Source organism: Fopius arisanus, unplaced genomic scaffold (genome assembly GCF_000806365.1).
Source record: "Fopius arisanus strain USDA-PBARC FA_bdor unplaced genomic scaffold, ASM80636v1 scaffold00041, whole genome shotgun sequence".
NCBI classification, from domain to species: domain Eukaryota; kingdom Metazoa; phylum Arthropoda; class Insecta; order Hymenoptera; family Braconidae; genus Fopius; species Fopius arisanus.
The window spans coordinates 679,386-695,498 of NW_011887780.1; the positions used below are offsets into that span (position 1 = coordinate 679,386).

Genomic DNA, 16,113 nt, shown 5'->3' on the forward strand with positions numbered 1-16,113 from the left:
GCACGATCAGTAGATTATAAATTGATTATACATAACAAAGGAAATAAAGATGAATGAAATAAATATATATTATACATGACTTTATCTCTGATTTTTATTGTTATAATATTAATCGTTTATTCAATTAATCGATTAAATGATCCTCGAATTATTTGAAGGTTGAACGAATGAAAATTGAATTTTAACTATTGAAATTACAATCGATTAATAATATTCATTCGATCCAAATAATTCCGGAATTGTTTCAGAGATTATTTAAATTAATTAATGGTAAACAATACATTAGTAAATAATATAAAAATAGATCGATAACACTCAGACTTTAATGCATGACGCCTCGTGTTTCTTTAGTCGATATGCGTAAAAACCTCGTTTGCACTTGGAGCACTGAACCAGCTGTGCCTTGTGCTGCTCCCAGTCGACTTCAATCTTGTTGATATCTACAACGTTGATCCTTGATTAGTAGAGTTGATGGGTTTAAAATTCTAAAAAGGATGTACCTTCTGGGGGTGGCAATTCTTCTTCGTCAGGTTCGCTTTTGGGGAGGGGGAGAGTCTCCTCAGCGAAGGCGGGGTGATCAGGGTGATCTTTAGTCACGTCTTTTGTGGATTTTGTTGGGAGAGGACTGCGAGCAAGCTGACGACGTGGCAGCATGGGATTGAAATCCTGGTGACCAAGGGTCTCCTCCTTCGATGGCTTGCCTCGTTTTGATTTTTGGGGTTTTGGTGAGGCACTAGTGACCGAACTCTCTGGGGATGTCACTATCTCATTTCCCTGATTTTTCCCGTTATTCTCGTTCTCTTTATTCTCGTTGTCCCCTTCGGGATCCTGAAAAAGTCAAAACACATGGATGTAAACAGACATCAGAGACAAATTGATTTATGATGGATGTAAAAGGTAAACAGATTATTATTCTTAAAATTCCTGAAGACCAATTTTCATGCATAAAAATGTAGAAATAAATAAATAACAATTCCTCGTCTTTAAAATCAGATGATATCCATCGAAAATTGTGTAATCACAACATTCCAAGAATTTTAAAAACCAGAATACAGGGCAGAGCAATTGTTCACCTGATTTTGACATGCATCACTGCATTTGCATGTGGATAGGCAGTAAAAATCCTTCTTGACGCATCCACAAATTTTCGTGGAGCAGTTGCCCTTGCAGGAGCAACCCTTGTCCTTGGGTTTGGGTTTGCCCTGTCCAGTGGAGGATCTTCTGCCCTTGGAAGGTCCAGGAGTATCAGCACTTGCCTCTTTTCCTTTTTTTCCAGGTGTCTCTGGGGGTTGTGAGCCTGCCTTCACATGTTTACGCAGTGTCTTCACCTCAATTGTCAGCAGCTTCACCTGCTCCTGAAGACTAGCAATAATGTCGTCCTTATTCTCATCTGGAGAATCCGGCGTGTCATCCTCGTCCACTGCCTTCAATTTTCTGCATAAAAAATCCCAGACTCATTCATTTTCCTTCTCCTCATTATCTCATTATGAATTTTTCTTCTATTTAAACAATTCCAACTTCTCAATTGATTTTAATAAAAAAAATTCCAGAATCATAAAAATCCCAAATTTAATACAGAATGAACAATCAAAAATAGAAAAATTTTCCAATTCATCTTTTTGTTGTAAATATCGACTAATCAACAAAAAAAGATGATTGGAGCGAAATTAATTGAAGAGTAATGAATGATTTACTCACTTGAGTTTCGTGGCCTTGGGTTTTTCAGCCTCAGATTCAGACTTCTGCTTCGCAGGTCGTCCCATCCTGTCCCAACACTTTGAAAAAATAAAATCCAAATAACCGATGACAATTATGTTGCTAACCGGAATACCGAGAGTCACCAAATCACCACTGACCAGTCTCAACGGTTCCACAAAATTCAAAAGGAAAACCCTGCGATGTTGCTGTCCAATGTTGCCAAAATCTCTCAACAGATAAAACAGAAGTTCTCCATCTCCACTGATGGCACCAGAAATCCCCCGAAATAAAACCGCCATTGGACTCAAAGAGGATAGGTTCCCTGAAGGGGAATCGTATCTTTGCCAAACCCGACGTTCCGACATATAGGGAAGGGTATAAGTGCAATTTTTTTTCAAATTTATAAAATTGCAATTATCTCGTTTCCTATGAATTCAATTGATATTCAAAATAATTTGGATATCAATTCAGTGATGAAAATTAACTGGAGAATATCTTCTAGTTTCTTCCGCTATATTTTTAAAATTCAATATAAAAAAACGTCTAATGGGAGATGAGGCCCAATTAATTTCAGATAATTTCGTTTGAAGGAATCGCCGACTCCTGGGGACGGCATGTCCTGGTTGGGGTTTATGTGCAATTTTTGGAGCAGCTCTTGGTGATCCTGTCGCTGAAAATGTCTGAAAATGTCTGAAATGTTATTCAGAAAGATTAGATAAGCCTCCACTCCCGGCTCATAGTGCGTTCCCGATGCAGAGCACATAAGAGACGGGGTATCTGGTCCGACAGCTTCAGTTTATTATCGTCGCGTCTTAAATAAGTAACATTAAAAATAATAAAAAATAATAGAGCACTCAGTACTCACCGGTAGACGATCATCCCCTGAAGAAGTTGTGGTGCAAAAATGCTGAAGTCTGCCATCAGATTTGACTGATCGAATCACCAAAACCATCACCTGGACGAACATCCGGAGGAAATAACCCGGATAAATAGTTCCCCAGCTGTTGAATAATGGAATTAACCGGTGAAAGTTCTTAATAGGGTGCCATGACACCCGGAGGATCAATCAGTCTGAAATCCACGAATAAATCTGAAGGAATAAATCATCAATCGAGTTATTAATTGAATATTGATATAAATTGAAGATGCCGGCGTGTTCAAGTGAGAATATGCCCCGATATTACCGATCTCCTTCATCTTCGAGGTGCAGTAGTGCATCCCCAGTGCTTCCCAACTCTCCCCTGTCGACTTCTCCTAAATCATCGCACCCCATGACCCTGAGCCCGTCGACCTCCACCAGCAGTTCGATCTCCACTTGGTCAAACTCCTCGCAGACTCGACCCTCTCGCAGTCCCCAGGATGATCCGTGCACCAGGAAATCTCAATCCTCTCCTCGAGACGTCAGATCAGTCCTGAGAGTGTGTCACCTCCTGTCCCCGAGAAGGCTCATCTCCTGGTACTTTAGCATTCTCCTGAGTATCATGAACACCATCTACGAGGCACTCCTCTTCACCATTCGTGCACCAGCGCTCTGGGCGTCAGCTTGGCTCTGCCTCGTCGTGGTGATTCTCCAGCTGCCGCTGACAATTATCAAGTGGTTACTCATGCTCCTCCATACACCGGCGTCAGAGCTCACCCGGAGGAAACGATGTGTCCTGATCAGTGGTGGTAGCACAGTCCAGGCTGTCCACCTCGCACGTAATTTTCACAAAGCTGGTGCCCGAGTGATCATCTGCGAGGTGGAGGGCCTCTTCAGTCTAGCTAGATTCTCCACTGCCTGTTCGAAATTCTACACAATCCCGAAACCAGGACCAGGCAGCGCTGCTGATTACGTCAACGCCCTGAAAACAATCGTCGAGAGAGAGAGGGCAGTGTACTACATCCCAGTGTCAGCCGCCAATGCAGCGTACTACGACGCCCTGGCAAAGCCCCACCTGGAGCTAGCAGGTTGCGAGTGTTTCGTACCAGGTGCATCAGAAGTCACGGCCCTGGACGATCCCCTGGAGCTTCTACGGAGGTGTCGCCTCCTCGGATTGACTACACCAGTGCACTTTGTCCTGAGATCCACAGAGGACATCGCTGCCCTCTACGAGACCGGCGCTCTGAGGTCGAGCAGGCACGTGATGCTGGCAGCAGGTCCATCCGGGATGAGAGACCGTGCGAAGGTCCACCTGCCACTGAATCCCGAAGAATTCAGGGGGATGCGACAGGAAATAAGCGAGAGACGGCCCTGGGTGATCATTCGTAATCCTGGTGGTCCTCACTTCATCACCTGCACAACCGTCAAGGACTCCAGAGTCGTGGCAAATGTCACCTGTCGAGTCGACGAGGACAAGGGACTCATTCCCGAGGTCCGGGGCGATGTCGCCCAGTGGCTCGACAGATTCTTCGCCCGATCATTCAGCAGCCGGATCAACGGGCACCTGAGCTTTCGCCTCGTTATCACCGGTGACGAGGTCATCACCATCGGCTGCAGAGTTGGTGTTGGTATGCCCTACGTCTGCCTCACCAGTGTACATCCCAGGCTCGTCTGGAGGCCCTGCAGGCACTTCTCCAGGCAGAATTCAGGACCTCTTCTCGTTGGGGAGGAGTACCAGGGCAGGGGCGCGTTCCCCAGTGCCATCAAGCAGGCGTCAACACTGAAAATCAATCCTCATCGGTGCCCCATTGACAAGAGGGAGGCCCTCTTCGTGTACTGGGATCCACTACCCTATTGTGTCTACTATCATCTTCAGCTACCTCTTCTCAGGATTGCTGGAGCTTTTCGAGAACGTGCCCAGCATAATCCTCCGTTGGCTGTTGTCGTACAGTAGTTTTTGGGCTTGAGGGAAAACCAATGCTCGATCATTACCTCCAGGAAGACCTCCAGGTTCATCGCGGGTTCAAATGATAGAAATAAACGAGAGGTGGAGGTGCGAATCCATTGATTTTTTTTTCTGGAATCGGAGGCATCATCACGTGAATTACCTGGAGAAGGACCAGGTGAATTACCAAGGGAATCACCAGTGGAATCGCCAGGGAAATTACCAGGAGCATCACCAGGAGCATCACCAGGAGCATCACCAGGAGCATCACCAGGAGCATCACCAGGAGTACCTGCGGAAAGGCCAGGAATACCTGCAGAATCACCCGGTGAATTACCAGTGCACCAACGACTTTTCATTGATTATATTTAATCATCATTCTGGACTCCTTGAAATTATATTAGTTAAGCTGAATGTCGACCTGAACCTCTGGAGACACTCGTCCGGATAATGCGATGTGAGTGAATGTCTTGGGTCATGCGTGTCATTATTATCGCGTATTTAAACCGATGGATTTGCCTCTTATTTTTATTTTTTAAACAGTTGTTTATTATTTTATGCTGATCAGCTGCAAGTGTGGGGAGTACTTGGGGTTTTGATGATATTACTAAATTAGAGACTGAAAGAGATGTGGACTGAGTGGAAAATATTTCATTGTTTTATCGGGTAAACGCTGATATTGGGGCTGCGAGTCAAAGTGCTAAGAGAAGACTTCATGACGAGATCAATTATCGATTACTGTATGATCATATTGTACAAATTATTTTTTTAAGGATTATTGTAATAGGATTTGTACAGAATATATTGAAAATCGAATTCTTGAAAAGGTCTCCCCATTTTTTTATAACAATCCTTTTTTTTATCTCCAAATTGCTCAATCCCAATAACTTTAATTTGTTATTAAAAAATAAATCCGTAAATTGAATTGAATTCAATATAAAATTCCATTGAATTTCTCCAGGATTTTGTTGACAACAATTTATTTATGGATATTGCAAAAAAATCGTTTATTAGATTGGATACGTTTTTTTAATTAACAAATTACAATAGATTATGAAAATTAAATACAGATTATTGTGGAGTGATTGGCATTGAGGAATGAGCGAATTTTTTAGTAATATTCATTAACAATTTTGATGATAATTGTTATTCAGAGATTTTTATTTGTTGATGCAATTAATTCTGTTGCACTATATTTATTACTAATCTCGGCCCTGATTCCAAGGGTCAAAGTCCTGTTGTCTCTGATGCGATGAGATTACGAATTATTATTAATCTTGTTATTATCTCATTCCTCTCAGTATCAATTATGGGTGTGGTGGATCGTCTTTATCGTCACCAGAGGATTAACCGGGAAAAATTGCATTAATTATGTCACAATCACCAGAAGATCATGAAGAACTTCGTCCGGACATTTGCGGAAATAGCGCAAAATTCATTGAAATGTTAATTAATTATTCAATAACTATAAATAATTGATTTATTTTATGATTTATTTTATGAGATGCATTTCCGTCTTCGCCTCGATTTTTCCTATTTTTCGGACTCCGCGGTAACAACAAATTGATTAACAAATAGATATCTGTAAATAATTAGCAAATATTTCAAAATTTTTTATTGATAATTTCTGATAAAAATGGAACGAATCTGGAATTCGGAAAATTTGAAAATACGAACTGAGGAGATTCTACATAAAATATTATAATATAAATATAAATATTACTCCAGAAAGCCTAATTAATTAATTAAAAAAAGAAAACGTTTATTAAAATTTTCTCTAGAATGTTTAAATAAAAAAAATTCATTAAAATGATAAAAGTAAAGTAGGAGTAAAAATCCAGAGGATTAATATAAATATTATTTATCAGTCATATTGTTTATAAAATAGCGAAGATGAGATGAAATTCGGTGGTAACGAAAAATGCATTAACAAATAAATATGTGGACAGGATTTGGATAATGACTGGCGCTTCACCCGCGGACTTTGATATGACGGGGTTATCAGTCTCTCCCCCACTCATTTCCCCTTTTATTTTCCTTTTTCATAATTTTCACGAGCATTTGACATCACGCTATCTTCCTCCCACACTTTGGAATAGATTTCACTGGATTCTAGGGGAGATGGACCGATCGAATGACTATTTTCATTCATTATGGAGTTATTATCGGAGCAACTGCTCAAGCCTTGAGAAATTTTGCTATCTCAATTGTTCATGAATAAAAAATAAAACGGTAATTACATTTTTCGATATCTCACAATATTTCTGTTATTCATTTAATTATTTCGATAATTACTTCTCTGTGAAAAATTAATAATAAATGAAAATGAATAATAAATAAAAATTAATAATAGACAAAATAACTCAATTGATTAATAATGAATTAGTAATTAATTATTTATTTATTCATATAAATAATTCTAGTCTATCAGTTTTCCCCTATTGTTTAAATGTAAATTAATTCCTGATTTATTACCCCTCGAATTTAATTGTTTATGAATAATTAATGACGGGGTAATTGTTTATTTAGATCTCCACAATATTCTTGTTGTTCGTTTAATTATTTGGAGAATTATTTAATCACGAGAAATTGATGATGAGTGAATGATCAATAAAATTAATCAATTTGTTGGTAATAATTAATTATGAATTTATTTCCAGTTTTGTTTTTGAAATATAAATTAATTGCAGATTTATTTTCACTCGGATTTTATTGTTTATGAATAAAAAAAACTCACGGTATTTTGTTGTCATTAATTTTCGAATTTCAGGAATTATTTAACAGTAAGAATTTATTGTTGAAAATATTTTATAATTTTTTCGCCGATGCTTTATAAAAACAAATGTTTAAAAAAATCCATTTCAATTTTCCCTCTCCCTCGATATTTTTAATGAACAAAAAGTAAACAATTCCGTGAAAATTTCTGGGGGAAATGAAAATCCATCAGTTTTTCCAATGGATAAATTTCCAAAAGGAGAGGGGGAATTATTCATCAGACGCTTCAAATGTTTAGAAAAATTACTGGATTTTTTCTCGATTAATGTACCAAGATAATTACAATTTTAATGCACGCGACATCCGCGTGTTGATAAAGAGTTTCTCCTCGCGGATTGCGACGAGGGATACAGAAGTAAAATAAATAAAATAAAAATAAATGAACGGAGTAAGAAGAGTAGAGGGTTATCCCGAGTTCTTCCTTGGAGTTTTATTATCACGAGTTCCTTGACGACCGAGTTAAATAAATCGATAGGTAACAAACCGAGAGTTTCCTTTTCTTTATTCCCTCCATCGTCTAACGACTTCTTCCCTTCTTCCCTTTTTCCCCAATTCCATTTCTTCGTTAAAAAAAAAATTTGACTTTCCAAGGGTTCGTTCCCCCGACTAGCATCACGCGATTTTAACATACGATAAATTTTCATCGAACCTTTAAAAAAAAATAAATATTTTTGCTAAATATCCGGTCGAGAGAAGTATTCAATAATTTCAGTACCGAAGTGGTGAAATAGGATAAGTACATTTTTTTCGAGGCGAGTTTTTAGCCGATATCTCGGAATTGAAGGGGCATAGCGATTTTTTTGTGGAAACATTTTTTATAGAAAATTATGAGAGCTGGAAAAAAGGTTCTTATGAAAATATCGTTATCTTCCTTCAATTCCGAGATATTCGCTGGAAACTCGTCTCGATAAAAAATTCACTTCTCCTAGTTTAACACTTGGCAACAGATTTATTGCAGTAATTCTCCAGTCGAGTATTTTCCAAGGGATTTCCATTGGTTTTCAATAGCAACAATTATATCGCTCTCGAAGATGATCCTGTCAATGACAGCCTTGAGTGAATTCTCTCGGTAATCAGTAAGATTGAAAAAATCTTTTTAAAAAATTTTTCAAATAAAAATATTCGAAATTAATAACCATCGGAGGAGTCCACCCCAGGTCATACCCATCATAATCATCCTCGAGAGCCACATGCTCATGATAATTAAAACCTAATCCCAATCGTCTCTAGGTAATTAGACTGGAGGAATACCACATGCAAAAATTAAATTAATCAAGTAAAAATAATTCACCAGCAATTTTTTTTTCCTGAGTATCAGGATTGGAATGAAAACAGGATTTATCGTACCTCAGTGACTCCCCAGGAATTTTCCTCAATTGCGTAAATGATCAGTAATTATTATTAATCCCGATATTCGGAAAATTCTGCTGATGCAAAAAGGTTATCAGCGGCATTATAATTACATTAGTATAAATCATCAACTAATGATTTTTCCATCGGCTTATCACCAGTTAAAAAAACAAATTAAATGCGCCATTTTTATCAGTTATTATTAATTCTCAACGCTCGTTTTTTAAAAACATTATTTCTACAAAATATTTATTTACTCAAAAGACGCATAAATTTTTATAAAAACCTCATTCCCCCAGGGGACCTCTCCTAATTATTAATAATAATAACAATATCGCTCTAAAAGATGATAATGTGGGTCATGACCTTGGAAAAACTCGCGAAATACTCATCAGCATTAAAAAATTCGGTCAATACCTTCAAAACTCAAAAAATTTGTTGTAAAAAATTAATAACAATAAATAGAGAGAGAGAGAGAAAGAGAGAGAGATTATCACATGACACACCTCAATCAATCACTGAATAATTAACAACTAATTAATTAATTAAATTGATTACACTGACAATTTCTGACGTTCAGGCGTTTTGGAGTTTTTTTTAATTAAAAAAATGCGATTGGAGGGAATTTATTCATAATGTTTATTTATTTATTTTTGTTTCATTGAATTTTCGTGAGTCATGAGTATGAGACATTGGCATCGGATCTTAGCGTGTCTTCTAAAAATTCTATCACACCCCAATTAATCACTGAATAATTAACAACTAATTAATTAATTAAATTGATTACACTGACAATTTCTGGCGTTCAGGCGTTTTGGAGTTTTTTTTTATAAACAAAATGGGATTGGAGGGAATTTATTCATAATGTTTATTTATTTATTTTTGTTTCATTGAACTTTCGTGAGTCATGAGTATGAGACATTGGCATCGGATCTTAGCGTGTCTTTTAAAAATTCTATCAGACACGGAAGACCTGAACTCCATCATAGTTTGTCAAGGAACTTTATTCCTGGTTTATTCCTCATCGTCTTATTGCTCTCGTTGAAAACATGCGCAGCAATGATTCTTCATTCGTGACGACAGCAATTGCTTCCGGTACTTCTGTCGATTTCGTGTTTTTCATCGGTTTCATGGAGTTTTTCAGGGATGCGTGTTACATTTTGGGGGATCGTTGGTAATGGCTGAGGAGCATGATGATACGGGAAAAACTGGCCTTTTTTTTTGGTGCTCTGGAGCGTGTTCATCGATTTTTAAAGACCATCTGAGATTTATTCGGTGAGGAATTCGCGGGAATTCGCGGAAATTCGCGGAAATTCGCGGAAATTCGCGGGAATTCGCGAGAATCCGCGGGAATTCATTGGCGCTAAATTTCAATCTGATATTTTTCATTTCGTAAAGATTTCCCACTGGAAAATCATTTGTTAACGTAAAAATGGGGATTTAATTAATAATTCTAATTAATTGAATCATTAATCAATTTGTTTATATTTTTATATTTTTATTTTTGTGGATTTTATGGATTTATAGAACAATTGGATTCCAATCCATGAAATCCATTTTCAAAACCGCGGTTTTTAAATAATTAATTAATCGTTCGTTTTGAGAATAAAAAATTTATAAAAAAATGAGTATTAATTAATGGATTAATTATGATTCAACGAAATTCAAAATTTCAATGTGGTATTTTTGATTTCGGGAAGACTTCCCGCTGAAAATCATTTGTGAACATAAAAATGGGAATTTAATTAATAATTCTAATTAATTCAATCATTTATTTATATTTTTATATTTCTATTTTTCTGGATTGATAGAACAATTGGATTCCAATCCATGAAACCAATTTTCAAAACCGCGATTTTTAAATAATTAATTAATCATTCGTTTTGAGAAAAAAAAATTTATAAAAAAATGAGTATTAATTAATGAATTAATTATAATTCAACAAAATTCAATATTTAAAACATTAAAAAAACTCTCATTCAAAAATAAAAAAAAAGATGAAACTAAAAAATCGAATTCCAAAAAACATAATTAACGTATTAATTTTAAAAAATTGTAATTAAAAAAATAATTGAAAAAATCGATAAAAATATCTGGGAATGTTGAGGCAGTCGATGAGACGTATCAATCCCGGACTCTCCATAAGTTATAAAAAATGTCGGAGCCCATGAAGAAAAAAATATATATCGACGGTGGAAAAGGGGGTGGAAGCCCTTGGGGCACGCGATCCAACCCTCGGGGTAGGGATTTGAAGCGAGGTGGTAGTCAGTAAGGATTCAACGGCACTCGCGAACACACCGGAAGTACCTTCCGGTACTTTTTCGGAAGTACTTCCTTGGGGTCCGTCGTTGGGCTCCATAACGAGGCCCTGAGAACCGATTGGCCGCCCGACTCCCTCCAGCATCACCTTTTGCTCCATCTTCCAGAGATCTTCCGCTGAAATGCCGAGGGTGAGTTTTTTATAATTATTTTATTCATTAAACAAAAAAAAACGGTTCAACATTTTTTTTAATATCGTAATTTTCATGTGTAGTAGATAAATATTAATAATAATTGGAAAAATCAATTAAAAAAACTAATAATAATAAATTAATTAATTAATTCATTCATTCATTCATTAATCATAATAATAAACAATAATAAATAGAAATAATGAATTGCAATTAGCAATTAATAATAATGATTTAATTTATTCCTGAGATAATTCCAAAAATTATGCAATAAATTTTCTATTTTTTTTTTTATATAAAAATAAAAATGCGTATAGATTTTTTTTCTGGGAATCTAAATAAATCGCAGTTTTAATTATAAGATTGAGTTATTTATCCGCAGCATGAGAATCATTACCGAAGCGTTGAACCCCTCGTATGATCCCTTCGTAAATCGACTCTCTAATTACCCGAGAATTCCAAGTTGGGATGCGTGTTGAAGCGCCTAATGAGAGTCTTGTACCACCAATTGTTTATCATCAATCTTGAGGCTATTATCGCAGCAGTCTTTATCATTAATCTTACATCAATAATTGTAGTACAACTCTGACGATTTGAGCTGTCAATTTTATCGATTCTGTTGACATTTTCAGCGATGAAATTCACTTTCGTAATCGCGAGATTCCGCGATAACGCGGGATTGACACTTTTTTATTTATTTATTTAAAAAGATAGTTTTATTTCATTGATGCTACTTTACAGTTTTACATCTACACAATTTCTGCCTCAATTGTTTATTTCTTCGTAATAGATAATATTGATAAATATATTAAATAATAAGTTATATATTATGATAATATTAATAAATATATTAAATAACATTTAATATGACTTTAGGTTTCTTATAATTTATTTTGACACTTTAATATATTGTTATTTATACGTTTTTCCTGTTCACTCATTTATTTATTTATATTTTTTGTTTTTTACTGATGGGGAACACGTGCGTGTGGGGGTGACGCACGTGTGGGTCAATTAATTATTCACGCAAACGCGGGACAAGTGTAGCATATGGTCAGTAGATCAATAATAATTCCCTCAATGAAAGCACCCGATGCGTGAATCATGACAGGTGTCAAGTGGCGCATGACAGAAAAATCTTGACATTTATTTGGAATTTTTCTCGGTAATAATTGTAATTAAAATACGCAGTTCCAGATATTTAATTATGATTTCCCTGGGAATTAATAACAATTAAAATTATACAGGGCTCTATATTAAATTATCATTTTTTCCGAAATTAATTGTGATTAAAATATGCAGGTCTTGATATTTAATTAGAATTTTTTCCCCAGAATTAATTGCAATTAAAATATGGAGATGTTGATAGTTAATTAGATTTTTTCCCCCAGAATTAATTGCAATTAAAATATGCAGATCTTTATAGTTAATTACATTTTTTCCCGGAATTAATTGCAATTAAAATATGCAGATTAAAATATGCAGATGTCAATGCGAATTATCTCGGCAATTAATTACAATTAAAATATACAGATCTCGATGTTTAATTATTATTTTCCCCCAGAATAAATTACAATAAAAATTACGCAAATCTCGATATTTAATTACAACTTTCCCAGGAATGAATTTGATAAAAAAATATTCAGACGTCAATACGGAAGACCAAGGAAATGGCCAACGTGACATACGGCAAGTCCGCAATTGAATAAAATAAAGAAAACGCTGGGAAATATTGAATGAACATTGGACCTGCAGTAGTTTCGCGATATGCTGTAAAATTATTCGTGTAGTCGCAACAAGACGCAACAAGACGGAGATAGTGATGTATTATGTATTGGCATTGTCTGGGGTCTGTCATATTGGACTATGCACTCTGGTGGACATTCAGACGTTCTTGAGGATTGATATCAGAATGTGTCCCTTAGACTCTGCAGGCCGAGATCTTCGAGTGCCTGACCTGATGGCGAATATTCCACTCTAAAACCACAAAAAACTGGAAAAAATGTGTTTTTTCCGCACTCGGTACTGATTTTTTTTTTGTGAAAAAAGAATTTTTTGTGGAAAAAGTACTTTTGTCTATATAATACAATTGGCTATAGAATTTTCTATAAGATTGGGTTTTTTTTTTTGGAAAAGTACTATTCACAGAAAAGCCCAATAGAAATAATTTTATAGATTAGTACTTTTTCACGGATAAAAAGTATTTGTCTATAGAATTAAAGAGTACTTGTACATAAAAAGTACTTTTCTATAGAATTTTCCATCAAAATTCGGTAGACATTTTTTTTTTAAATAGCAGGATGAAAATTCTGAGAAAATTGTAGTCAATTTTTTTCAGTCAAAATTATAGACCGTTATTGTTTGTTTTTGGAAAAAGTACTTTTTTGGAAAAGTACTATTCACAGAAAAGCCCAATAGAAATAATTGTATAGATTAGTACTTTTCCATGGATAAAAAGTATTTGTCTATAGAATTAAAAAGTACTTGTATATAAAAAGTACTTTTCTATAGAATTTTCCATCAAAATTCGGTAGACATTTTTTTTTAAATAGCAGGATGAAAATTCAGAGAAAATTGTAGTGAATTTTTTTCAGTCAAAATTATAGACCGTTATGTCTGAAAATTGAAAAATTTGTTTCTCTGATGCATTCCATCTTTCAACAAATTCAAAGAGTACTTGTTTTGATAGACATCCTGTGATCATTTTTCACTTGGATTTATTTACCAAGTGCTCTGGCCTTGAAACGATTCTCTATTATTTTCAGTTCATTAGACACAATATTTTGAGGGGTAATCAAGGCCAGCGATATTACAAGAATGCATCGATCGGGAGATTCATTTCCGGAAATTCCGAGGAAGGAATTCCCGCACGACTCGAAATTCCTGAGAATGCGAGAAATTAAATTTTTATTTAAACAGTGGATGGGAAACTCCAATTATTAATAAATTATTTTTCCCCCGGAAAATTCAAAACTGTCACGTTATATTACCAATTTCAAGGGGAAGTTGTCAGGATATTTTCATTTTTGAAGACGGAAAAATAGTTGAGTAAAATTTTTAAAATTCGCGGGATTTTCTTTTAATGATTAATCATGCAAAAAATTATCAACTTATCACACACAATGGGACGTATGTCACGTTGAGACTGGAAAAATTCAGCGAGCAATACGATAATGAGCAACCATTACGCGACAAGTTTAATCGCATTTATTTGTTAAAGTTGACAGCTCAAATTCCATTGCGGTGATGGCCAAAAAGGGGATGAAACCAGTGTTGGGGAAACTCGGTTGTTTTCCCATCAGGGCGTCAACAATTTGTCACTCGTTAAAATCAATACTTGAGGATTTATTATCGATCAAAGTCCGAACGTCGAGACTATTTCACGTCACTCCATGTAATCAACTTGTCGTTTATCATTTCTGAATTTGTATGCAAAGATGTCACGTGTCAATTATCAAATATCCTCAATTTTCCCTAAGAAATTGAAAATTATAAAAAATTTTGTAATGGAATTTCTGTGGAAAATTCGTGAAAAAGTACTTTTTTTATAAAAAGTATTTGTTTATAGAATCATTTCTATAAAAATGTTCCTAAAAGTACTTTTTCTTCAAAAGTACTTTTTAAAAATAGAAAGTACTTATTTGTAAAATAATTTCTAAAAAAATCCCCTAAAAGTACTTTTTCTATAGATTTTTTCCTTTTTGAATTAATTCTATAGAGAAGTACTTTTATAGAAATAAAAATAATATCAGATAGTACTTTCTATTTTTAAAAAGTACTAACCGAATTTTCTGTAGAAATTCCGCGGAAAAATTTAAAAAATGTCAATATTTAAAATAATTCTATAGAAAAATTTAAATAATTTTATAAATAAAATATAATTTTAATGAAAACCAATCAAAATTAAAGGAACAAATCGGTGAAAAATGAATAGAAATTTTTTGGCAACTCGCAATTTCAGAACCGATTTTTTCCATTTTATTTCCCAGAAATTCGAGATATCAGATAGTCCTAGGAGCCGTTTATCTAATGACTATTAACTCAGGTGGTGAATTCCCATGGATTTACTGGCACTTGGCATGAGTTTGAATCGACAGGAGTTAATGCCCCTGGAGGTACGAGGAAACTTATCAAATTAAGATAACTTCTGGGGAAAAAAAATCGGCAATTCCGTGGGACGAAAATTTCGTTGGAACGAAAGGGGAAAAAAATCTCAGCGGTTAATGAAGAAGATTGGTGGTGGCTGATGAGACAGTTACACTTGTTCCTGACAATCAGAGAACCGCTATACCTCTATATCATATATTGATTGGTGCCATGTGGTGCCAGGTGTTGCCTCGTAAGTCTCGTCTTCGGGGAAGGCTCGATCTAGACCCCAGGATTCAGAAATTTATCCGGTTTTTTATTTTATCGGAATCGGTTCACTGCATTTTTTTACGAGATCTCAATCCACCGGAATCCACTGGAAATTAAATCCTAATTATAACAAATCATTAATTATCAATCATTAAATTATTAAATCATAATGAAATCTCAATAGAAATTATGTATTAATAAATTAAATCAATTTGTTCAATGTTTTTAAATAAAAAATCAGGGAATCCTGAAAAAATAGAGGAATCGAGTTTTTATTTTTTATTTTTTAAAATTCTGATTGCAATTGAAGGAGAAGTCGTGGAATTTTTGTTCGTCTCGAAATTATTTAGAAATAATTGAATTGAATTGAGAATATTTTTATAATTCAAAAAAATATTATTAACAATTTTCCCGATTTTTAATAATTTTTTTTTTTATAGAAATTTCGAAATAATCGAAAAAATCGAAATTTAATAGAAAAGTCCAGAAATTGAGAGAAAAATAAAAAAAATTTCTTTTCTCTCGTATACCCTTTCGGGTCTTTACGGTTAGTTGGTTCCCTTCCCACCCCCCCAACCCCCTGTACCGCATTTGCTTGAAGGGAGGGAAAAACCTCATCTGAGGGAAAAAACCTGCCCAGGTACAGTCGTCCTTTTGACAGGACTACCGCTCGGCAGTGG

The 16,113-nt window shown here is 35.1% G+C and overlaps 2 protein-coding genes and 1 long non-coding RNA gene across 3 annotated transcripts in view; 1 reads left to right on the top strand and 2 right to left on the bottom strand.

Moving 5' to 3' along the window:
* Nucleotides 1-76: 76 nt before the first annotated feature.
* LOC105266771 (uncharacterized) lies at nucleotides 77-2,012 on the bottom strand. Its single transcript, XM_011305175.1, has 4 exons — nucleotides 1,699-2,012; nucleotides 1,074-1,434; nucleotides 501-828; nucleotides 77-440 (listed from the first exon to the last, which is right to left on the bottom strand). Exons 1-4 carry the CDS (start codon nucleotides 1,995-1,997, stop codon nucleotides 316-318), a joined length of 1,113 nt encoding a protein of 370 aa, XP_011303477.1. The 5' UTR covers nucleotides 1,998-2,012; the 3' UTR covers nucleotides 77-315.
* A 438-nt stretch (nucleotides 2,013-2,450) lies between these two features.
* Nucleotides 2,451-5,328, top strand: LOC105266773 (uncharacterized). Its single transcript, XM_011305176.1, has one exon. The coding sequence runs from the start codon at nucleotides 2,844-2,846 to the stop codon at nucleotides 4,509-4,511; it is 1,668 nt and encodes a 555-aa protein (XP_011303478.1). The 5' UTR covers nucleotides 2,451-2,843; the 3' UTR covers nucleotides 4,512-5,328.
* Nucleotides 5,329-12,650: 7,322 nt separating this feature from the next.
* The window catches only part of LOC105266775 (uncharacterized), a 4,647-nt gene continuing 1,184 nt past the window's right edge, over nucleotides 12,651-16,113 (bottom strand). The window contains exons 2-3 of the long non-coding RNA XR_892190.1: nucleotides 15,369-15,539; nucleotides 12,651-13,054 (exon numbers count right to left, since the gene is read on the bottom strand). This is a non-coding gene — a long non-coding RNA (uncharacterized lncRNA). The remainder of the gene's footprint in view (nucleotides 13,055-15,368; nucleotides 15,540-16,113) is intronic.